At 47.4% G+C, this 21,784-nt stretch overlaps 9 protein-coding genes across 9 annotated transcripts; 4 read left to right on the top strand and 5 right to left on the bottom strand.

Moving 5' to 3' along the window:
* Positions 1 to 87: 87 nt before the first annotated feature.
* Positions 88 to 2,975, bottom strand: BHQ10_007079 (uncharacterized protein; the record flags this gene model as incomplete). The annotated part of the gene is made up of 4 exons (XM_040879735.1): positions 88 to 958; positions 2,471 to 2,630; positions 2,693 to 2,767; positions 2,822 to 2,975. 4 exons carry the CDS (start codon positions 2,973 to 2,975, stop codon positions 88 to 90), a joined length of 1,260 nt encoding a protein of 419 aa, XP_040735583.1.
* A 619-nt stretch (positions 2,976 to 3,594) lies between these two features.
* BHQ10_007078 (uncharacterized protein) lies at positions 3,595 to 4,403 on the bottom strand (the record flags this gene model as incomplete). The annotated part of the gene is made up of 2 exons (XM_040879734.1): positions 3,595 to 4,207; positions 4,267 to 4,403. The coding sequence occupies 2 exons, from the start codon at positions 4,401 to 4,403 to the stop codon at positions 3,595 to 3,597; spliced, it is 750 nt and encodes a 249-aa protein (XP_040735582.1).
* A 630-nt stretch (positions 4,404 to 5,033) lies between these two features.
* Positions 5,034 to 6,439, bottom strand: BHQ10_007077 (uncharacterized protein; the record flags this gene model as incomplete). The annotated part of the gene is made up of 3 exons (XM_040879733.1): positions 5,034 to 5,250; positions 5,303 to 6,241; positions 6,294 to 6,439. 3 exons carry the CDS (start codon positions 6,437 to 6,439, stop codon positions 5,034 to 5,036), a joined length of 1,302 nt encoding a protein of 433 aa, XP_040735581.1.
* Positions 6,440 to 6,780: 341 nt separating this feature from the next.
* On the top strand, positions 6,781 to 9,286 carry BHQ10_007076 (uncharacterized protein; the record flags this gene model as incomplete). The annotated part of the gene is made up of 4 exons (XM_040879732.1): positions 6,781 to 6,806; positions 6,855 to 6,888; positions 6,942 to 7,282; positions 7,333 to 9,286. The coding sequence occupies 4 exons, from the start codon at positions 6,781 to 6,783 to the stop codon at positions 9,284 to 9,286; spliced, it is 2,355 nt and encodes a 784-aa protein (XP_040735580.1).
* A 460-nt stretch (positions 9,287 to 9,746) lies between these two features.
* On the top strand, positions 9,747 to 11,565 carry BHQ10_007075 (uncharacterized protein; the record flags this gene model as incomplete). Its single annotated transcript, XM_040879731.1, has 6 exons — positions 9,747 to 9,817; positions 9,902 to 9,929; positions 10,008 to 10,072; positions 10,129 to 10,163; positions 10,214 to 11,349; positions 11,407 to 11,565. 6 exons carry the CDS (start codon positions 9,747 to 9,749, stop codon positions 11,563 to 11,565), a joined length of 1,494 nt encoding a protein of 497 aa, XP_040735579.1.
* Positions 11,566 to 12,501: 936 nt separating this feature from the next.
* On the bottom strand, positions 12,502 to 16,661 carry BHQ10_007074 (uncharacterized protein; the record flags this gene model as incomplete). The annotated part of the gene is made up of 4 exons (XM_040879730.1): positions 12,502 to 15,815; positions 15,865 to 16,032; positions 16,087 to 16,342; positions 16,395 to 16,661. 4 exons carry the CDS (start codon positions 16,659 to 16,661, stop codon positions 12,502 to 12,504), a joined length of 4,005 nt encoding a protein of 1,334 aa, XP_040735578.1.
* An 871-nt stretch (positions 16,662 to 17,532) lies between these two features.
* Positions 17,533 to 18,166, bottom strand: BHQ10_007073 (uncharacterized protein; the record flags this gene model as incomplete). The annotated part of the gene is made up of 5 exons (XM_040879729.1): positions 17,533 to 17,558; positions 17,617 to 17,682; positions 17,738 to 17,891; positions 18,042 to 18,056; positions 18,119 to 18,166. The coding sequence occupies 5 exons, from the start codon at positions 18,164 to 18,166 to the stop codon at positions 17,533 to 17,535; spliced, it is 309 nt and encodes a 102-aa protein (XP_040735577.1).
* Positions 18,167 to 18,474: 308 nt separating this feature from the next.
* Positions 18,475 to 19,233, top strand: BHQ10_007072 (uncharacterized protein; the record flags this gene model as incomplete). The annotated part of the gene is made up of 3 exons (XM_040879728.1): positions 18,475 to 18,704; positions 18,756 to 18,866; positions 18,924 to 19,233. 3 exons carry the CDS (start codon positions 18,475 to 18,477, stop codon positions 19,231 to 19,233), a joined length of 651 nt encoding a protein of 216 aa, XP_040735576.1.
* Positions 19,234 to 20,523: 1,290 nt separating this feature from the next.
* BHQ10_007071 (uncharacterized protein) lies at positions 20,524 to 21,568 on the top strand (the record flags this gene model as incomplete). The annotated part of the gene is made up of 2 exons (XM_040879727.1): positions 20,524 to 20,993; positions 21,052 to 21,568. The coding sequence occupies 2 exons, from the start codon at positions 20,524 to 20,526 to the stop codon at positions 21,566 to 21,568; spliced, it is 987 nt and encodes a 328-aa protein (XP_040735575.1).
* Positions 21,569 to 21,784: the final 216 nt, after the last annotated feature.

The following is a 21,784-nucleotide window of genomic DNA, read 5'->3' as shown; positions in this document are numbered from 1 at the left end:
CTCTATGATATAAATCATCATCTGCTCGGCGGGCGTTGGGAGGTGCTTTCATTTGAGATTGTATAGCTAGTTTTGCTACATATTGCATCAAGGTTGATACCACCATTGATCAGCATTGAATTTGAGGACATCGTTTCCACAAGCACACCATCCGGCCGTCAGATTTCTAGCAAAAACTTCCAGAGCGGTGTATTGTTTGTTATTTCTTGGGGTATCTCGTACCTCCTTCTCTTCGACGCGAAAAAACAATATTTCCAACATTTCTTTGAGGTTCGGTTTCCTCGAATGCTCATCAGGTACAGCGGCAATAACCCGCTTGAGAGGTTCTCCTTTGTGTGCCTTTTCTGGATTCTTCTTGGGTCTTCCCAGAAACAGTACTTCATATGGCTTCCGCCATAGTCCTCCCAACGGCGAGACCAGCTCGCCATTCTCAGTAGTTTTGATCCAAACCCAAATTTCGCTGACCCCAAGACCTGTACTCGAAAAAGCATCATACGCAGCTTGACGCGATTTCGCATTGTTGGTAGTCCATATACCTACTATTGCGCTTTCATCTCCGAATCTGAGATGCGATAGGATAGTTTGCTGCATTGTTGCTACCAATGAGTCCATCTCTAGGTAGCCATGGGTAAGATACTGTGATGACCGACGTACAGATCGATTAGGCCATGGAGGGTCGAAGAGGATGATATTGAACTTTTCAGTTGACGGTAATCCCGAAATGGGAGAAACATTGGATTCTGAATATGATTTGCTGGCTGTTAGGTTGCCTATAATAAAAGATGATCCTGGAGGGATAGCGTATCTCGTCGTAGTACCTGTAGTAGGCTCATTGACTTGCAGCGTAGCTGCTTCCAGGGTGGAAGGATTCTTGACCCAAATGCCATGAAGATCCGCCAGACCCGTGAAATCATTAACGGATGACGGTGAGAGTATCAATGGAGGTTCTTTCATCACACTGTATGCATAGCCAGCTGACAGATCTGCTTTTCTTTTCTTCCTTGCTGGCTCGACTATGGCGTCCTGTTCGCCTACTATCCTACCATCAATAGCATCACTACTGATTCCTCTAGGTCCACACCATTTCAGTTCTCCTAGCCCTTGTCGTATCTCATCTATACCATTTTCAACAAAGGATGAAATGCTCCCATGAAACAAGATCTCCGATTCCGGGATTCGGGAAAACAGTCGAGCACGAGCAGCATCACTCTTCGGCTCTGGTGGTGATGGGTACGGATGCTCTAGGGGCTTTGAAGAGAATATTCGTTTGTATCGGTTATTTGATGGTGTTGATTTTAAAGCATTGTGCTCGGCATCGTAAACTGAGGAGGAAGTGGGAAATGCGATCTGAGCTATTTCGATTGAGGATGGAATGTCGATTAAAAAGACTAATTGCTGGGAATTCTGGTAGATGATTGACGATCTACCCTTCATCGCTTGGTTCTCCTCTCCATACAGGTATAATAATATTGCTGAAGTAGCTTTGCTTCTCAATCAGTACATTGTGCTGGAAAAGGTGCAGGGTATGAAAAGTCCAAGTCGGTTGAAGTGAGATCTATCCGCTACCCTAACCCTGATTGATATTCATGCCTTATTTTCAGGAACTACGTATTGGCTTKAGAAGTATACTCTCATACTTATAGATCCGAACTAAAATCAAAAGCGACAGCGAAGATTAATTACTCTATTGAGCATATATTTGATCGACATAACTCTATATTGACCTCAAAAGTGAGCCCAGTGTAAGTACAGAACATCGATTCTAGACGATGAACCATATTCTCAACATTCAGATAGCCTGTCCAAGAGGCAGACACAGACTCTCCTGAACCATGCGCACAGTTGAGATACGCTTGTTTAAAATGATAAACAGAATTGAAGGCCATCACACATAGCTGTGTGTCTTGGTTTGTACCAGCCTCGAAGGAGTGGAGAAAGAAGCAGGCTCTATATGTCACGCTTTTCCGGACATAATAGATAGACTTGCTCCTCAGGGGCGCCGAACGTAGAACGCGCCTGATACATCTCAGACGTAGGCCAGCATCAATCAACCTTCATACTAACGATCGAAAGCTGGGGAATTCTGGCGTGAGCATTTATTGATAGGAGGCGCATGTGTTGATGACTTGGATCAGGGGTAAATGATGATCAACAATCAAGATGTGGTCTGGCATTCTCAGTTTTCACCAAGCTTGCAGAGGCTAAACCCTCAAAATGACCTTAAAGTATTGACCGACGCGATTTCAGGATTGATCCAACGTCGAGGCAAATTGAACGGATGCAACAAGTCATTAGAGTCCCGCAAGATTGGTTTGCAGAACCTCCAATTGACTTAGACTTTCGTAGTCTTTTCCGGGGTTTGGGATTCTCCATGCATCTGTAAAGAATTAATATATGCAAGGCTAGGAAGAATAGTCAAATCCATACTGCTTCCGCGAGTTTTATCCACTCATCCACCCCTTTCACGAACGTATCATCGGCAGCAGGCGGGATCTCGTGACCCCAAACGACAAAATTGTCAAATGTAGCCTGGGATTCGAGAATTTTGACGGGTTCTTCGAGCAGCTCATTCTCTATGTTGCGATTTCCGTTACCTGGAACGAGACGGTCCGTTGGTGATGCGACTACTCCTATATTCAGGCAATAATTTGTTAGTTTCAGTCGTTTATAGGACGTCTAGATCCTGGCCCACCTTCATAGCCCTCCGGCAGCTGGACGAGCCTGCCTTGCAACTTGCGGCCACGAAAGTAAGAGGTTTGTTTGTCTTCTATATAAGACTATCAGCACTGATCACGAACCCTAAAATAGGAGTATAGTATACCCTTCTCATCCTTAACGATGTGCCAATGCCGTTTAGTAGCGTCAATGGGCCCGTCGTAGTGAATTCGACATGGGAGTATATTGGGCGTACAGTGCCCTGTCAGTGTCTCGTTGGAATTGGAGGATTTCGGGGCCGAGCGAAGTGCAAGCATCATTGTATTTTCGGTGGAAAATTAGGTCTGTAAAGTTCAGAGACTTGAGCAGAAGGCGTAGAATGATTAAGTCCATCTCGATGAACGCGGGACGCGACGCGTCCTGTCCCCTTCTTTTGATGCCTGAGGCCGCAATCATACATTGAAATTATCGATAAGAAAGTTAACGAATGAATAGGCTTCTACCAAATCTCACTTAAGACCATAATTTATTTTTGGAAAATTGACGAATAATGAGTCTACATCTGTAAAAATCAGCGATTTGAGCGGAAGCATCAAGGTTGGCAAATATGCTAATTTCATCATGTTTGATCGAGATATTGTTGGAGAGAATGGGGAGGCGGGTTGGTCTGGGATGCTGAAAGTGAAGGCATCTAGCTGCATGCTCTCCTAGCCCAATTTGTGCCTCACAATCCCAATGTCAAACAACTCCTTTGGGGCATGCAATGACCATTCAAACGATAGGTACAACGCGAGACAATTATAATGATAACAGTTCAATCTGAAATAGCCATGACTAACCAAATGACCTTGAAGCACGCTATGCATTTAAACAATCAAAGATGGTATCGCTGATAAATGTGAATCAAGTCAAGCTGCAAAAACCGATAAAGGATATCAATCACCTCTTGCGGGTCTTCTTTCTGGGCTTCCTTTTCTTCTTCGCTTGAGCACCTTCTTCTCCCTCGGCAACAACAGTTGTTACACGTACTGGCCACTTCTTCGCATGCTCTTTCTCAATTCCTTCCTTGTCTCTTCGAAAAAGAAGCATTGTAGCTCTTGCATCTTCCACACTGGAATGAGCTCCGTCCTGAATCTTGAGTCCGAGAAACTCAGATGCGAGCAGTTTCAGTCGTGGCGACCCTCCGCCCGCAATTTTACGATATGGAGGGTACTTGCTTGTGTCACGAATATCACGCTTCGGATGACTCAACATCAAAGCTTCCAAGTCGTTGCGAACTGCATGGCCGACTAGTATTGTGTCCTCTAATATCTGCGCAACGTCCTTTTGGACATCTTCGAGAGAGCGGGCTTCGATCATATGTTTCGGTTCTATGCCACTGACATGTGTCCTCCAGTCGGTCACTTTCTCTTTCGGTCGTACAAAGGAGTCGTAGACTTGGTCGCCGTTCCAATTCACAATACTAACTCGAGCGAGGGCAGATTCGTTGTCCGGGTCAGGGCCAACTCCGACCATTTCACAGTCGATTGCGACGTATTTTCCTATTTCGGCTCTGTATCAAGTCGTTAAAACAGTAACAAACACTAGAAAAGTCAACGATGGTTTACTCACGTCTCGTTGAGTCCTTCATTTACTTTCCCATCACGAGGTCCTTTCTTTTCTACCACTTTGGCAGCTGGTATTGCGGTAGCTCCCAAGGATCGACGTCGCTCTCGTCCCGGCGCTTTGACATCGACTGTGTCGGTCATGCTTTTCACTCTCGAGAATTTTCTTGGTCTGTCCACTTTCTTCTCAATTACCGCTTCAACTCTTTTCCGCTTTAAGCCATTTTGCGGCGGCCGTGTATCTTTCTTTTCTATGGAGGTCGTGCTTCCCTTGAGAGTAAGTTGAAGTTTCTTCCAATTGGAAGAAAGACTCTTGGGTTCCATTATAATCAATTGTCGTATGCTCGTAGTGCCATCATGAATTGACATCAAAGGCCGACCGACCAACATAGAACGAAATTCGGCGGAGATGAAACTTTTCGCGAGTGGTTGATAAGAGATGCAAACTATGCAAACACGGTCTTATCTCAGCTGAGAATATTAACCCTAATTCGGACTGCTCAGTTAACCAGAATAGAGAATTGGACGCACTGATGTAATTTTCATGTATAGTTATTAGGCTCAAGCTCTTATATTTTATCTATATCAAGGTTTTCGATTGGCACCAGTCGACGGTCAATCGGATCAAATATCTTGATTTGAATGCGGACCTATGAATGGTCAAGTATGAGAGAAAATGTCCCAAGCATCTTTTATATACAGCATGCAACCAACGCCTAGATCGAATGACAAATTATGTGGAGCGCAAAACAGAAGAGAAAGCACATGACGTTTTCACAGCCCAGGAATTTGGAAGTCTTTGTAAGCCCATTTCTCGGTGACCTTCTTCTTGGGTTTCTTAGACTGCGTAATAGGCTTACGAGACTCAAGCTTTCCCTGTACGATAAGGGTTCTGAACCGATCATCCAGTAGATTTCCCTCTGGTTTCAAAAGTCGCAATGACTCTTGAAGTTCATCGGGAAGCACCAATTCAAGTGGCTTCTCTGGGACACTATGGAAAGAATCAGCTTCTGCTGGTATCACGAGGATTATCTTGAACTTACGGGTTTTTACCCAATGGCCTCTTGCGGAGAACGGTATCATCACCCTCGTCAGAAGAACTTAGGTCTTGCTGCAATTGTTTGCGAAGTGCCTCTTCATCTTCCAAGCTTTCGCTGATGCTCTCAATATTCTTCGCCTGCTCCTCTCGTTGTTTCATCCTTGCCTCCCACTTAGCTTTTCTCTCTGCTTCCTTCCGGCGTTTGATTTTGTTTCTTTGAGCCTGCGTCTTCCGCTCAGGTCTCTTTTTATTCAACCACTCTGGCTTCTCATATTCACTTTCGAAACCTTCCCAAGCACTTTCATCGTCTGACCTAATTTCGCCGTCGTCATTCTGAGCTTCTTCGATCAAGCGTAGTCGTTCAGCTTCCTTCTTTGCCTCCTCAATTCGCTTCTTTTCGGCCTCAATTTCTTTGTTTCCCTCCTTGACAAGAAGGTTGTCCCATTCCTCAAAGGATGGATTGTAGCTGACACCACCAGTAGGTGCCTTAACTGCTGGGACTGGCTTCCCGTTTGCCGCAAGAGAAATTGGCGCCTCCTTCAAGGTTACAGGAGCAACCTTGTCTTTCTTCTTTGGCACATACTCGAGTTCTTTCTCCTGAGAGGTGGCAATTTCCACTGAATCTGCCCAAGGATCGTAGTTCACACCGTCTTCTGACTTAGCGGCGGGKTTGTTCTCCTGGGCAACTCGCTTCAGCCTGGTCCACTCTTTATTGGTGATCCAATCGCTCTTCTGCTTCTTCGTCTTTGGCTCAATTATACCATCTGTGACTCTAGAGTTTGGTCGCTTGCGACTATCTACCGCTGGGATTGCCGATCGCTGAGCGAGGATTTCGTCTGACTTGAGAGGTTTGCGTCCCTTTCTATGTGCTTTTGCCAACTCTTGGTCTCCTGTTGTGTCGAGGGTGAAAAGTTCATCCGATGGTTTCTCTGCTACGACACCACTGCTTTTTGTGAGTTTTGCACAAGAGAAAAATCGCTGGCTGTAGAACGTACCCTTTGATTTCTTCCTCACGAACTACTCGAAGACCTTCCTGAACTTCGGTAACGTCGACATTCTTGCGCCAGGCCTTCTTGCCTTTTCTGGAAGGCTGTTTGAACTGCTGGGGAGCCTCCACAGCCTTTGAATTGGTAGGGGCCATGTTGCTTCTTCGTATTTGTTGTTAACAATCGTTATCAGTTGCTGAAGATGAAATTATTTTTTTTTATCGATAATCCGCCAAGTGCCAAGCTAGCGCGGGGATACTAACACTATTCAGGACTAGCGTTATAAGCGTCTAGTCGCGGCGGCTAAGCCCAGCGGCGGCTGTTTTCTACTTGAGTCAAGCTTGGCGGAAACAACTTCGACTCAGCATCAAACTCACGTCCAGCCTCGAGTGTTGACCACTGCTGTCCCTGTTTTCGCTCAACAGGCCTTGTTAATATTCCCTTTACGATACTAGACAAGATTGCCTAGAGAAACTGAAAATTTAAGAGCGGCGCGATGCCTGTTGTCAAGGGCGGCGTTTGGTCAGTTATCCCGAAAATGTCTTTAACGATTCACTAACCTCTTCACAGGACCAACATAGAGGATGAAGTTCTTCGTGCAGCAGTAAGCAGCTCAAACTCATGACAGGCGGATCTCACATATACTGACGTTTTCAGGTATCGAAGTACGGACTCAATCAATGGGCGCGTGTCTCGTCGCTGCTTGCGCGAAAAACTCCGAAACAATGTAAAGCGAGATGGGTGGAGTGGCTAGATCCCGGTATTCGCAAGATCGAATGGTCGAGAGAGGAAGATGAAAAGTTGTTGCACTTGGCGAAATTGATGCCAACGCAGTGGCGCACTATCGCACCGATCGTGGGAAGAACGGCAACACAATGCTTGGAGAGATACCAGAAGCTTCTTGATGAAGCCGAGGCGCGTGAAAATGATGAGTTAGGCCTAGGTGGTCCTGGAGGGGAGGCACAGGCTCCGAGCGCAGATGATGTTAGACGCTTAAGGTATGTATACTCCTATGGATTGTTCCCTATGCTGTTGCTGATGATCATAGACCCGGCGAACTTGATCCCGATCCTGAATCGAAACCCGCTCGTCCCGATACCATCGACCTTGATGAAGATGAAAAAGAGATGTTGAGTGAAGCCCGTGCCCGTCTGGCCAACACTCAGGGTAAAAAGGCGAAGCGCAAGGCTCGAGAGCGCCAGCTTGAAGAATCGCGACGACTAGCCGTTTTACAAAAACGCCGCGAACTCAAGAACTCGGGCATAAACATCAAGGTTGTTACTACAAAAAAGGGTCAGATGGATTACAATGCCGATATCCCCTTCGAGAAAGCACCGGCTCCAGGTTTCTATGACACCATTGAAGAACAAGATCGAAATGAACGACAGCGGGAACTGTTTGATCCTCGGAAGCAACAATTGGCAAACAAGCGCAAAGGCGACCAGGATGAAGATGGTGAGCGCAAGAAGAGGAAAAATGAGAAGCAGTCAACATCGGCCGCGGCGGCGCAAGCTGGTCGTATGCAAAAGATTCGGGAAGCCGAGCAACTTAGCAAGCGTCGCGCTCTCAATCTACCCGCCCCTCAAGTGAGTGAGGGCGAGTTGGAAGATATTATCAAAATGGGCATGGCCGGAGACAGGGCGGCCAAGTTGGCTGGTGAAGAAGAAGGCACCAGGGGCTTAATTGGAAATTATGCCGCCATGACTGGAGCCACACCAATCCGGACTCCTCGGGCACCTCCTCAAGAGGATCATATCGCAAATGAGATTCGCAACATAAGAGCACTTACTGAAACCCAGTCGTCTCTATTGGGCGGTGAAAACACCCCGCTTCATGAGGGAGGGGCTTCTACTGGCTTTGATGGCATCGCTCCTCGTCGACAGGAAATTGTCACGCCAAACCCTATGGCTACGCCGTTCCGGCAAGGCGTCAATGGAGTTGGTGCCACGCCCATGCGAGGTGGAGTTGGCCCTGGAGCGACGCCTTTGCGCACGCCAAGAGACCAGTTCGCACTCAATAATGATGATGGAACCCAGATTATCGGCAGTACACCCAGAGAAGTAAAGATGCGCGATAACTTCATGCGGCAACAGCTTCGTGGAAAGCTTGCATCTCTTCCAAGACCGAAAGAAACGGAATGGGAACTTGAAGAGCTTCCTTCAGAGTCTCAGGAATCAACAGCTGAAGGCTACGAGGCAGAAGAGGATTCTGCAGTGCGCGACCAGCGGGAAGCAGAGATCCGCAAAAAAGCTGCTGATGCAGAGTTCAGACGGCAGACACAGGTTTATCAACGATCTTTGCCACGGCCTAGCGTGATTGATGTTACTGCGCTTCTGGAACGTGTCTCACATATTACCGACCCTATAGAGAGTCTGATTGCCAAGGAGGCCGCAAAGCTCATTGTTACTGATGCAAAGAAACACCCACTTCCTGGTAGTAAGATCAATGGCAAGCCGCTGAATCTTGACAAGATTGACGACAAGTGGCTCGAAGCCGCASGAGCCGAGATTGCAAACTCTGTGTCTTCTGAGGACATTAAATCACAGTGGCAAGCCGATTTTGACGCGACCTGGAGCTCAACACATGAGACTTCACTTCCTGGGCTCGCCATCTATGACGATGACGAAGATGCTTTACGACAAGAACAGAACATGATCAATGCATTCGATAATGTTCAGAACACGCTGGTGGCAACTGCGGAGCAGGACAACAAAATAGAGAAGAAGCTTTCATTGCATTTCGGTGGATACCAAGCACGTGCGAAGACTCTGCGAAACAAAATTGTGGAAGCGACTTCAGCACTTGAAAAAGCCAAATTCGACCTCGACACATTCCGCACATTACAGGTCGGAGAAGATGCAGCACTCAGCAGCCGTCTCGAGCAGTTGCGTGATGAAGTCACATTGGTGGTTCGTCGGGAACGTGAGGCCCAGGATCTGTATAAATCCAGGAAAGAAGAACTTGATGGACTGCTAGAGGGTACTGTGAATGGATGGCATTGAGGTTTCATTTGGAGTTCATGATCAAAAGGTTATTTGATAATTCATTTTGTATATTATCTAGTGCTATTGCTCTCCTATGGCGTCTATTCAACCGCCTGAGGGCAGATTGTTATATGCAACAATTTTCCTGATAAGAGTCTCACATATAACCGTAAGTACCATGGCATACACATCTCTCCGAATATTCTAAGATACCGTTGTTTCAATTCCATATGAGTAGTATTGAAAATTGATGTCAATGGTGACTGAATGCGGCTTGCGATCAAATATGCCGCCTTATTCATAAGGCATCCACGGGACGATATCTTTCGCCTTCCTTCCCGCAAAGCCTCATACTCATCCAACGACATATTGTCAACCCATCGAAAAACGCAGATCGCAAATATCTTTCCATCAAATCGATCGCATAATCCTTGATAGATATTATCTACAGCATTCGAAAAGGCATTTTGGAGCCAAAATGGGGGGACGCGACGACGCTGGAACACCCGATCCAGCGGAGAAAGGGTTTGCCACTCTTGCGACACTCAGGTATGGCAAATTAATTCCGAATTACCATTCAATATATATGAAATGTGTAATTTATACGGTCGCATATACTTACTAAGTCTATAGGATCGGTGTGAAGGCTATGGTCGAGAAGGTAAGACTGTTCAGATGCATCACCATCGTCACGTGATAATATCGAAATTTTATACATGTGCTGATATGCGCGATGCAGGAAGGTAGTCATCGAAAAGCCGAGATTTTGTCTATGAGACAGAGGAAGGACGCTCTTCACGTCTAGTGAGTCTACTTTCAGGGGACTGGATTGGGAAGTAACAGTTGCTGACATCCTATAGTGTACACTATGTCGACTTTAACAAGCGTCTAGATGGTGAGCTTAAATTTACACTGGCTTCGGCAAAAGCTGACTATTTTGCTCAGAATGGATTCCGGCTACGCGTATTGATCTGTCGCAAGAGGTAGAGTGGCCTGCGCCAGAGAAGCCCGAAAAGAAAAAGGCACCCAGCAAAAGCGCAAGTCAGAAACGCGCACGAGCTGATAGTCGCGATGTTTCCTCGACTCCAGACCTACTTACTGGCAAGAATGTAAACATCAGCAAGGCCATCCGCGCTTCAAAGGCTGGCGGCAAAGAGAATCAAGAAACGCCATTCAACCTATCACTCACAGGCTCCGAAGCAGTCTCTACAGATGGCACGCCCAAAGGGGACTCTGAAGATGTCGACATGGTCGATGCCGTCGACACGAAACTCGAACCCCAAGAAAAAATGCTAGGCGATATGACCCGTGAAGAAGAAATCGAGAAACTCCGCACAAGTGGAAGTATGACTCAAAACCCGACGGAGATTCATCGTGTTCGAAATCTGACTCGCCTCCAAATGGGCAAACACGAGATGGAGCCATGGTATTTCTCGCCGTATCCGGAATCGTTTCAAGACGCGGATATTGTGTATATTGATGAGTTTTGCTTGAGCTACTTTGACAATAAACGGGCATTCGAACGGCATAGATCAAAATGCACCCTTGTTCATCCACCTGGAAACGAGATATATCGTGACGATAACATCTCCTTTTTTGAAGTCGATGGACGTCGGCAACGTACATGGTGCCGAAACCTCTGCTTGCTGAGCAAGCTCTTCCTGGACCACAAAACCCTTTACTACGATGTCGACCCCTTCTTGTTCTATTGCATGTGCACGCGTGACGAGACGGGCTGTCATCTAACTGGCTACTTTTCCAAAGAAAAGGATTGTGCCGAAGGTTACAATCTAGCATGTATTCTAACTTTACCGCAATACCAGCGTCGGGGTTTCGGTCGTCTTCTGATCCAGTTCAGCTACGAGCTCAGCAAGCGCGAGGGCAAGCTCGGCTCTCCCGAAAAACCGCTCAGTGATCTTGGTCTTTTGAGTTATCGTCAGTATTGGAGGGAGGTTCTAGTGGAGTTGTTGGTGGATCCGAACCGAGAGGCGATTAGCGAGTTCGATCTGGCGACTTTGACTTCGATGACAGAGAAGGACGTGCACGAGACGCTGCTTGTTCTTAATATGCTACGATACCATGTAAGTCCTAGCATAGCCAATTTTTCCCCTGCCTTTTTTACTAACTCTCAATTGCAGAAAGGAAACTGGATCATCGTCCTCCCTGATGCCATTGTCGAGCAACACAATAAAAGATTAGAGAAAGAGAAGATCAAGGGCATCAAGAGAATAGATCCCGCAAGATTACAATGGAAACCGCCCGTTTTCACTGCTTCCAGCCGGACCTGGAACTGGTAATTTTTCTTGGTCTTTGATAATTTCTTCTTATGATTATGGGTCGGCATGTTCTTTGGGTTTACGATCTCGGGAGTTAAAATGCGAAAAGTGCTGTATCTATCGTTTGTTGCAGGCAAACTGGTCAGTCTTGGGGAAATGGGTCAAGGTAGCCTTTTAATTCTTTTCGAGTCAAATGACTCTGGTACCATGTACAATTATATTATATTAACGTCGGGGACGATTCTAATGATGACGCTACATGTTTTACGTATCTATATCTTGAGCAAATTTGGAAAATCTTTAGGATAAGAAATCCATGACTCCATGTTTTCAACCAAGTCCCTGATTCATCCATTAAAGTCGATTGATCAGTGTCGAAATCACTGAAAACATGCATCGTTCCACTTAAGATACATAATATGAACAGAGCGTACAATATGCCTGTAGCACTGGAAGAGAAATGGCAAGGCATTATGAATATTGTATGCCGAGCCTTGGTACAAAAAGAAAACCACAGGCCAGGTATGATGAAAGAAGAAAGTTAAGACATGAAGGATAAGAGGTAATAAAATAGATAAGGGTGATGGGCTTATTTCCCAGTGAGGCCATTTCATTCCTTTCGAGCTATCTCCTCGTAAATGTTGTAGGGAAAAGGCCTCACTGCATGACTTAGCGCGTGAACATGTGATTTGAGGAGAAAAAATATGGGAGAAACACGGGCGGATCATCGAGCTTCAGAATTGAGCTTTTCGCGTCAAAGTTCAATAGACGGCAGCAATTGCACGACATACAAGACCAGTACAATATACACAAAGAAACACTTGTCTTGCTCAAGTAGAAGCAAGAGGTCGTGTGTCAATTCGATCCGAAAGGAGATTATTTGTATTTTAGACTTGGTATCTGTTTTCGTTGCCAATATGTGATGTTCACCAGTGTTGAGGAGTTCAAGCGTCGCATTTAGTTTTCGCCGCTTTTGATCGCGTGAGAAGACGAGCCCTGTCGTTTATTGTTACTTGAGCCACTGTATTTTATTCCCGGCTCTCTGGGTTTGGTGTTTTTGCGAGCACGGAACGTGGTATTTCCTTTCAGTCGTGAAGTAGCCAAAGAAAGCTTTTTCGACAAGGCCACTGAAGCCACGTTGTCGCATCCAGGAATATGGACGACGATGTTCCAGTTACCAGACACATCCTTCTTAGGAAGTTCCGGAGTATATGGCTCAACGCTGTGGACCTGCATGGGTCTGAGAACTTTGGGCCGAAGACGAGCTGGCGGAGGAAGCGCTGCATGCCACGCATTAGGCGGTGCCATGAGAGGTACACGAACAACAGGCAGAGAGCCTGCTTCCCTGTCTTCAAAAATCGCTTCTTCTTCCTCAACTTCCTTAGAAGTTACCGACTCGGCATCTCGGACATCAACTCCTCTAATTGGAGGAAATGAGACGGCTGCTGGGTGCAAATGCGACTGGACATCCAACGGTTCCTTGGTTGCAGACGCAACAGCCAGAATATGCTTCTTCTCTGGAGTCGTCTTGCCAAAGAGCCCATTTATACGATCTTGCCAAGAAGTTGCGCTCATAGAGGGCTGTAGTGGTCGCAACGGTGTCGCCGCCATTGAAGCGAATGTTGGTGGTTTCGAAGGTGGCTGACTAATCTTGGGTGGTAAGCGAACTATTGGTTTGGGGATCGGTAAATTGACCAGAGGTCGATGAGCATCACCGCTGTATGCAGGGTGGGTCGAATATGCCTCCGGGGGTGGTGGTGACGGACTTCGAGGACGTCCATCATCTACAGCCATGGAACCTCGATACGTATCCGTAGTAGTAGGGAAAAAGCGAGAGCCGCGATTGGGAACATTGCCAAATGGCCTAGATTGAGCTTCTGGGAACGGTAGACTGTCGATAGATGCGTCAAATCCATGTAGAGGCGGTAGCGGTGCCGTGGCATTATTCGATTTCACCACGTCAATCACTTCTCGTTGATTTACTTGATCTCCAGACCGCACCTGACGCCAAGTCTCAGAGAAAGTGACGTTGAGAGAGGCAGGAGGCTCATCGCGCATAGCTTCAATTTCTCGTTGAAATTTAGCATTTGCTTCGGCATCTTGCTTCGCGGCGACTGAATGAAAGTTACCCCAAGCTGATGTCGCTGTCTGAACATTCCGACGAGTATCAGCTTGCCAGGGGCTATGCTGGGAGTTGGGAGGGCCAATGGGTCGTGGTCTCACGATAGACTGGAAAGGCTCATATGGCGCATGAGCACTGTCGGACGGAGGGACGGAAGTCAACGACTGCTTCTGTTCTGCTCCAAGTCTCGCACCAACAAATGGTTGCGGACCAGTGGTCTTATCAATATTCGGCAACGAGCCAATAGGCGAAGGTTCAGTCAACCCAACAGGTCCACGGAGAGAGAGATCGTGTGAGAAAGCGGTCAAATTACGGTCAAAAGTACCGTTGCCGAGGGTTTTATCGCTGCTGAGAGGCTTCCACATATTCGAACTTGGGGAAGAATGAGTACTCAGCTTGGGTCCGGTTCCCCATGGAGAGTACGAAGAATTCTGACTGGCTCTCCATTGCGAATCTTTGTCATCCAATCCGGGTAGATCGACATTTTGATCTTTTGGCAATGATGCTTCGTCCTGCAAAACTCCGTTGGTCTTGACTGTATCATGCTTGACGTCGCGTGTCGGGGAAATGCTGCGTCGACTGACTGCTAGCGGCTTCTCCGTGGCTCGTTCATTGGCGGCAACTATTTTCTTTACGGACTCAGGGTGATGAACCCTCATCATTCCATATTGTTTTGGCTCTCCACTGGGTTCGGGAACTGGAGGCTTCGGTGGAGATTGTATGATGTGTTGTGCTCCGACCGTTGCAGGTTGATCCTTGGGAGATGGCTTGCTTGCTGCTGCCGTTATTTCGGGCTGCTCTTCGGCTTTCGCAGTCTCCTTTTCTTTATCTGGGGCGGGTCCTAAGGCTTCAAGCTTCAGGCGAATACGCTCTCGGCGTTCAGCTTCTTCTTTTTGTTCCTGCTCTAGTCTTCGCTGACGAGCTTCCAGGCGCTTTTCTTTCATAATACGTTGTTGCATAAGGATAACGTCTTCGGCAGAGACCTGGTCAGTATCCTGCTTGATTTCTTCTGAAGTCGCAGGCTGGCCATTGGGAGGTGCATAAGCTATGTTACTATTCGTTTTGGGTTGCCATGACTGGTTGGGAGGTGGTAGGTTTGCGGGTGGTTCAGATGGCATGAAATCTTTCGAATTGACTGTTTCGCTCGGTGAAATCGAGTGCTCGAACACACCGTTGACTTGAGAACCGCGTCTTCCTTCGTTAAATTTGCCTTGATTGTCTGGCCGCCCAATTGACATACGGCGTCCATAACTCCCACTACCACCGCTGACATTCGACGAAGTACGTCGACGACCCCAATGACCAGGCTCTTGGTGGCTCGACCTGTATGTCTGGAATGCAGCGGATGGCTCTGCTGGACCACCAGCCTCGTTGTGACCAGGCCTCTGTAATACCGTTGCGGGGCGCATATGACCATCACGGATGTTGCCTTTACGCGTATCTGGCACTGGCTCGTATCGACCAGACTGGGAGTTAAAAAGTTCTCGGGGAACATTTGATTGCCCCTCTCTCCAAGAGCGATTGAAGTCGTCGGCCGCTATCTCACGTGCAGGCACTGTGGACGGATTTTTGTCAGGAGCTGTTTGTTCCCTAGCTTGGAAACGAGTGATGTGGTGGCTTTGCACGGGTTGGACTGGGGGATTCACTGGAGAGATCCTTTCAACGGGGGGTAGAGCAGCCCAAGGGGACTTCATTGGTACCGGCGCAGGGGATTTTGTGGTCAAGATAGGCTTGTCGGATCCTGACCGTGAGGCAATAGCGGCCTTGGCCTGTTGTTGTTGTCTTTCCACATTCGCTCCCAGACGAAGAACCGTTGCGTTCGGTCCAACCGAGGTGGACGATTTGGAGAGTAAAATCTTCGTATTGTCCCGAGCCGGAGGTTGTGTCGGTATTGCAGCCTCTTTTGCCTCGTTGCGATCGCGAAGTTCCTCTGGTGGAGGCTGAGCATTTTCGTTATGTGTAAGTTTAATCTTCGTTCCATCGTTCCATTCGATAGTTTCAGGTGCCCAGTCATCCTCGTCGTCGTCAATATCTGCCCACTTGGATTCCGTTCCATTTCCATCTTCTTGAATTCGAGATGTCATATGAATGCCATACTGCTGCTTCAGTTCTTCGTCCGTGAGATGCTTCGTAGGCGGTGGTTGAGTGGCTGTACACAGAATTTAGCAGATTTCGCAAATGACAAACGTCCTACTTACGCCTGTTTTTGTTCCAAACCTGACTCGCATCCGGACCGCCTGAGGGACCTTTTGAGCCTGCGGCTGCATGTTTCGAGGACGATCCCAATCCACTCGTTGACTTCGCAACCAAACGCGGTCGTGTAGAAGGTTGTGGTGAAGCGCTTGACGGGGTTACCGATAGTGTCGCTAAAGTAGTGTCAGCATATTGCATCAAAGACTCTGCGTCCTAGGAGGACATACGCTTCTCGCCAAGCTTCGGAGTTGTCGAGGTTCCGGGCGCCTTGGGCACAGCGAATTTCGCAAACGACACGGGCTTGAAAGCAATCGGCTTCTTGATCGAACCGGTCCGAAGATGTTGCCGGCCATCATTGCGACTAGTATCTGTGTCCGATCCACCAAGGGAACCACCATCTTCACCACCATCCGACAAGGACGCTACCCCGTTTAACTCCAAAGCTCGCGTCGCCACAGTCGCTGACCCATTTCTACCAGTATCCTGTAAATTATGAGAACGCTTTCATCATCCCGTACAATCTCTCGTGCCTCACCTTGCTTCCTTCACCAGAAGAATTCTCGGCCTCGCTTGTATCCATGGTTTTTATGTCACGCTGGGTTTGTTCCGTATTGTCTGGTTTGCCTTGAAAGTTGAATTCGATTTTGGTAATCCTCCCCTCGCCCTCTTCAGCAGAGTACTTGTCGTTTTTGCTCGCAGGAACGTCGGAAGACGAAGGCTCGCCGCCCGACCGGGTTTGGTTTACCACATCGTGACTAGTCTGCTCTGCCATACCAATGTGCAATACTGGATTTTCGGCCATAAGTCAGTATCAAAGCAGATTGTTCCAAGACATAACAATAACATGCAAGAAAGGCATCATTCGGCGCGAGAGGAAAACACGAACCGTCAAGTAATGGAGGCTGCCACGGTGTTGTGATGAATAACTGAGCGGGTGCCCTGTCTGAGGTACACTGTTATCCTTCCAGTCACACGGGAACCACAAAATCAAAATCCAGGGACGATCTGGTCAGTAAAAATCAGGCACCACCAAATATTGCTGTCTCTTGGGTGATAGCCTGGAAGCTCGATCCCCGTGGTGCGATTCTGAGTTGTGTTTGAAGACAGATGATGTTAGTGAGGTATCCGGAAAGCAGCAGCATGCAATCGGGGTTGAAGCCAGGCTGATGTGGCCGGTTTGGGTTAGCGGCGACGACATGGCAAGTGCCCACTGGAGAGCAGCCTCAGGCTAACACGACAGGCCGCAAGGCTGAAAGGCGGTCGGCTCTGGCATAACAATTGAGAGAAAGACAACAAGTAATAAATATAGTCATTGCATTTTCTACTACGCTTTTTAAGAAATTGAATTCATCCTACAAGGTGGTGACCACACGAAAGAAGTCCTGACTGCTTCCGCCACATGTACTGCAAGGTACAACGAATCAAGGTCAAGAGTCTGTTCTGGTTGGTGTATGGTATAGGAGTTTTGAAGCACTTAAGTATAGAATAATAGAACACTTTATTGAGACACTAAGACAAATGAAATGAGGGAAAGTTTCATGCGTAACCGCTATCACTCTAGCTTACACGGGCAGAGGCACATCTTTCTGCAAGTCGATGTATTGACTTCTTGTTTCACGAATATATGTACAGCCTCCTCCGCACCTGCTATGCTCCTTTTTCAGGAGAATAGTTTAGTGAGGGTGGTTCTTGTGGTGGCCTGTTCGCGAATTCCGTCAGCACATTGCGCAAAAGCCAAGGAGATGAAGTAAACTTACGCAAGTGGAAGTAGTACTCCATGCTGTAGCCGACAACCAAAAGGGTTCCGATGACGTGCACGAGAGCTAAGTGAATATATTAGCGTATGCTGATACCCACAGATGACTGCCTTCGACTTACGCATGCCGGAAGCGTTCTTTCCGTTGAAATAGCGGGCTTGGTAGCGCTCAAGGAATCCGGAGGGCTTGGGGGTAGGAGCGGGACCACGGGGAAGACCAGCGTAGAAGCCGACTACACGCTCCATGCGTGCAGCATCCTGAGCGGCGCCAAGAGCCTGTACAATTGTCAATGATTGTCCGCATGTTATAATCGCGAAATCCGTGGCGAAAGCGTCAGAATGGTGGTGTTTTGGCACGGGGTTCGTAGTGGGTGATCAAGTATGATGGCCGAGGAGAAGTAGACGTAGAACGTATTTAAAACTCACATTAGGAGATGCAATCTAAAAATTCGCAATTAGCTATGTTCCAGTGGACTTTCGATGAAGACTGGCGGTTGATTTACCTTGGGAGGGATGAGGGTAGACAGAGCCCGGCGAGTGATGTAGCTCATTTTTGCGAGTCTAAACCAGTCAGTTATGTCGAATTGACCGTATACAATGGGTATATTGCGTCCAGTACGGTTGCGTACCTCGAATGTAGCGATAATCCTAGACTTGATGACGGTGAGAAGCGGTTGAGGAAGAAAGCGAAGTTCTACCCGACATCCCGGAGAGTTAGCGTTCCGATCATCACCAGCCACATTTATGTAAGCATCCATCATCAGCCACTTGCCGCTGCCGGGAAAGTCGAACATCAACTTCCCTATGAGAACTTCCTCCACACATTCATAGACCTCAGCGTGCCACTTTACCATTCACCATGTCGTTCATTAGAGCTCGCAGCATCGCTCAGCTCCGAGCTGTCCGAATTGCTCGCCCGGTCAATGCTCGTTTTTTCTCGACACCAACTGACGGTTCGGTGAAGGTCAGCCCTGCCGATGCCCCGACCACACCACCCAAGGATAGCTCCTTGATCAACAAAGAGGGTCCCGGAGAGGCAATGGCTCGCCATCAGCCTGATTACAATGCGACAATTGACCATGCTACTTCGTATGTGCTACCGAGCTTGTACAGGGAGGACCAGTGCTAATTGGGTTTCAGGACCTTCTCACCAGTTCCGAGGCGGGTCATGGATGGCAGTGAGCCAGGCGAAGCCGTAGCTGCCGCTGTTCTGTCCGGAGCACCAACCGATTTGCAAGCACGGACTGTCAGGTAAGTTCACCGAAGCATGGGTATGAAGCTGGCCGGGCGCTTACTTCAGTTCCTCAGAATCTACAAGCCCACGAAGCCCGCGACGCAGTCTGGTACTTGGCACAGCCATCATTGGCGAATGGATTGGGATGTTCTCAGCAAAGGTCACAGATGGGAGAACCCGCTCATGGGCTGGCAATCCTCTGGCGATTTTATGCAGGGCACTCACATTAACTTCAAATCTAAGGAGGACGCCATCTTGTTTGCGCAGAAGCAGGGATACGAATACTTTGTTCAGGAGCCCAATGAGCGCAAATTCGTTCCCAAGGCATACGCCAACAACTTCATGCACGAGCCCAAGAAGATCAAACACATCCGCACCAAATAGAAGTTTCTATTGTATTGTACATATCGAGCAGTTTCATTGAATTCAATTTCTTCTGTTTTATTAGAGAGCTACAGATCTATATCAATCGATACTATGTTCTTAAGTGGAATTTTTCTAAAGCTTCGATGGGCATTGCTCTCGCAGTCCCGGTGATCGCAGAAGTATCAGTCAAGATCTTGTTTAGATAATCCTTGGGGTTTATTAAACATTGAACTTGGCTACAAATGCCAATCGATTGATCCAACATGTCTATCTAAACCTGATATACGACCTTCAGGAGATCCATAAGAAAAAGAAATATAGAGAATACCAGTGCAGTATCTAATGCTCGAAGCTATATGAACACGCGATAATTTAATTGACTTAATCGCTCGCCACAAGGCTATATCTTCAGACGAAGCGGCCAGTGATGCGATGAGAAGGTCGATGATCTCCTGAGGAGTGTGCTACAAAGGCTGCTATCAATGCAACCCATTGCAATCATGCACAGCGCAATGGGTGCATGCCCGATGTATTTCGACATATATGCTATTGTAGATGGTTGAGTATTAGGATCTAGTGATTACCTAGCAGCTTGATGAGCGGCAGAGACATGATATTGGCTTTGCTGCAAATATGTACCTATGTACATATGTAAGCTTCAGCTCCAACACCAGACTTAAATATGTTCACGGGTATGGATATACGCCTTGTGGTCACTTTGATGCCTTCGATCTGGATATCGGAGATCACCGGTTGATTTCAATGTTTTGCATAGGGTCATGATCTACCTACCTAGATCTCGAGCGAGTCTAGATAGTGCTTGCTTGTACTTAATAGAAAACCATTCTTTTATGTGAAGGTCACTAATCGAAGACGTTCGACCGGTTTAATATCTAGCAGCCTAGATACATATTCATTGTTGAGCTCAATTTTCGATATCACCGCTCAATACCGAAGTACATTCTCGGGTAGGCTAGAAGACATATGCATATTGTTTCACCAAGCGAACGTGCTGTGCTGAAAAGTTTTGAACTCAGCAAGATTCAGATGTTGCACAGTGAACTGTTCTGGTCACAAACATAGTTGGAGAATACAAGGTACGACCCCGCCACGCCCGCCGATACCCGCCACTATCTAGGTATCGATCTCCGATAAGATCTTAAAAAAAAATTTGATGCGACAGAATCTCATTTTATTGGCCCCTCTATTTCACTTCTGGGCTACTTCATAAAAGATCTGCTTTGAGAAACTTGCTTGCATATTGATAACGCCATTGTCAAAACCAGATCACCATTCAATAACACCAAGATGGCCGAAGTTTCGCACGATACAGTGGCCGCCTTGCGCAAGACGTTGACCTCCGAAACAGAGCCCCTCGCTCGCAGATTCCGCGCTCTGTTCTCCCTGAAATTTGTCGCCTGCTTAGATCCTCCCACCGAGCAAAGCGTACCTGCCATCGAAGCCATAGCAGCGGCCTTCACATCTCCATCGGCACTATTGAAGCACGAATTGGCCTATTGCCTGGGACAATCCAAGAAGGCCGCTGCGGTTCCTCATCTGCTACATGTTCTCAAAGACAAGGAGGAAGATACCATGTGCCGACATGAAGCTGCAGAAGCATTAGGTGCGCTTGGGTTTGAGGATAGTCTGGCTTTGTTGAAAGAATTGAGGGATGATAAAAATGAACCGGACGTGGTAAGAGAGACGTGCGATATCGCGGTTGATAGGATCTTGTGGGAGATATCAGAAGAGAAGAAGATTGAGAATATTAGACCGAGGTATGTGCTGCAATTTTACGAAAATGGTAAAAGGGAAAATTGTTTAACATGAACATAGTGACTTTGCATCTATTGACCCTGCACCGCCGCTCCCGCAAGCTGCGAAAGACCCATCTATTCCCGAACTGGAGAACACGTTGCTAGACACCAATCTCCCTCTCTTCAAAAGATACCGTGCCATGTTCGCCCTGCGAGACCTTGCCTCACCACCGGACCTGCCCACTGCTGTTCCCGCCATCAATGCCCTGTCCAAAGGATTGAAAGATCCGTCGGCACTTTTCCGTCACGAAGTTGCGTTTGTGTTCGGCCAGTTATGCCATCCTGCCTCCATACCAAGCCTAACGGAAACATTGAGCGATTTGAATGAGATGGGCATGGTACGCCATGAGGCTGCCGAAGCCCTTGGAAGTCTCGGCGACGAAGAAGGTGTCGAAGAGACCTTGAAGAAATTTTTGAACGATCCAGAGCAGGTTGTGAGGGACAGCATTATTGTCGCGCTTGACATGGCCGAGTACGAGAAAAATGGAGACAAAGAGTATGCCCTGCTGCCCGAGGCCCCTGTTTCTGTGGCTTGATCGTATCCTTCCCAGTCCAATTTCTTTCCAACAAATTATGACCTTCTTAAAACGGCGTTGGTTGCTATATAAAATGGTCGTGAATCTTGGTTTTTTATGTACTTATGAAAGCACCGTTTCCTTTGAACCAAAAAAAGTCGTGTACATATTAATTGTTAACGGTTTCCCTGAAGGCGCAAAAATGTTAGATGGTTGCCAGAATCAGGCCGAGGCATA

This window comes from Talaromyces amestolkiae, assembly GCF_001896365.1.
Source record: "Talaromyces amestolkiae strain CIB chromosome Unknown scaffold14.1, whole genome shotgun sequence".
NCBI lineage: Eukaryota > Fungi > Ascomycota > Eurotiomycetes > Eurotiales > Trichocomaceae > Talaromyces > Talaromyces amestolkiae.
The sequence above is the reverse complement of the archived record's forward strand: the minus strand, read 5'-3'. Positions and strand labels throughout refer to the sequence as shown.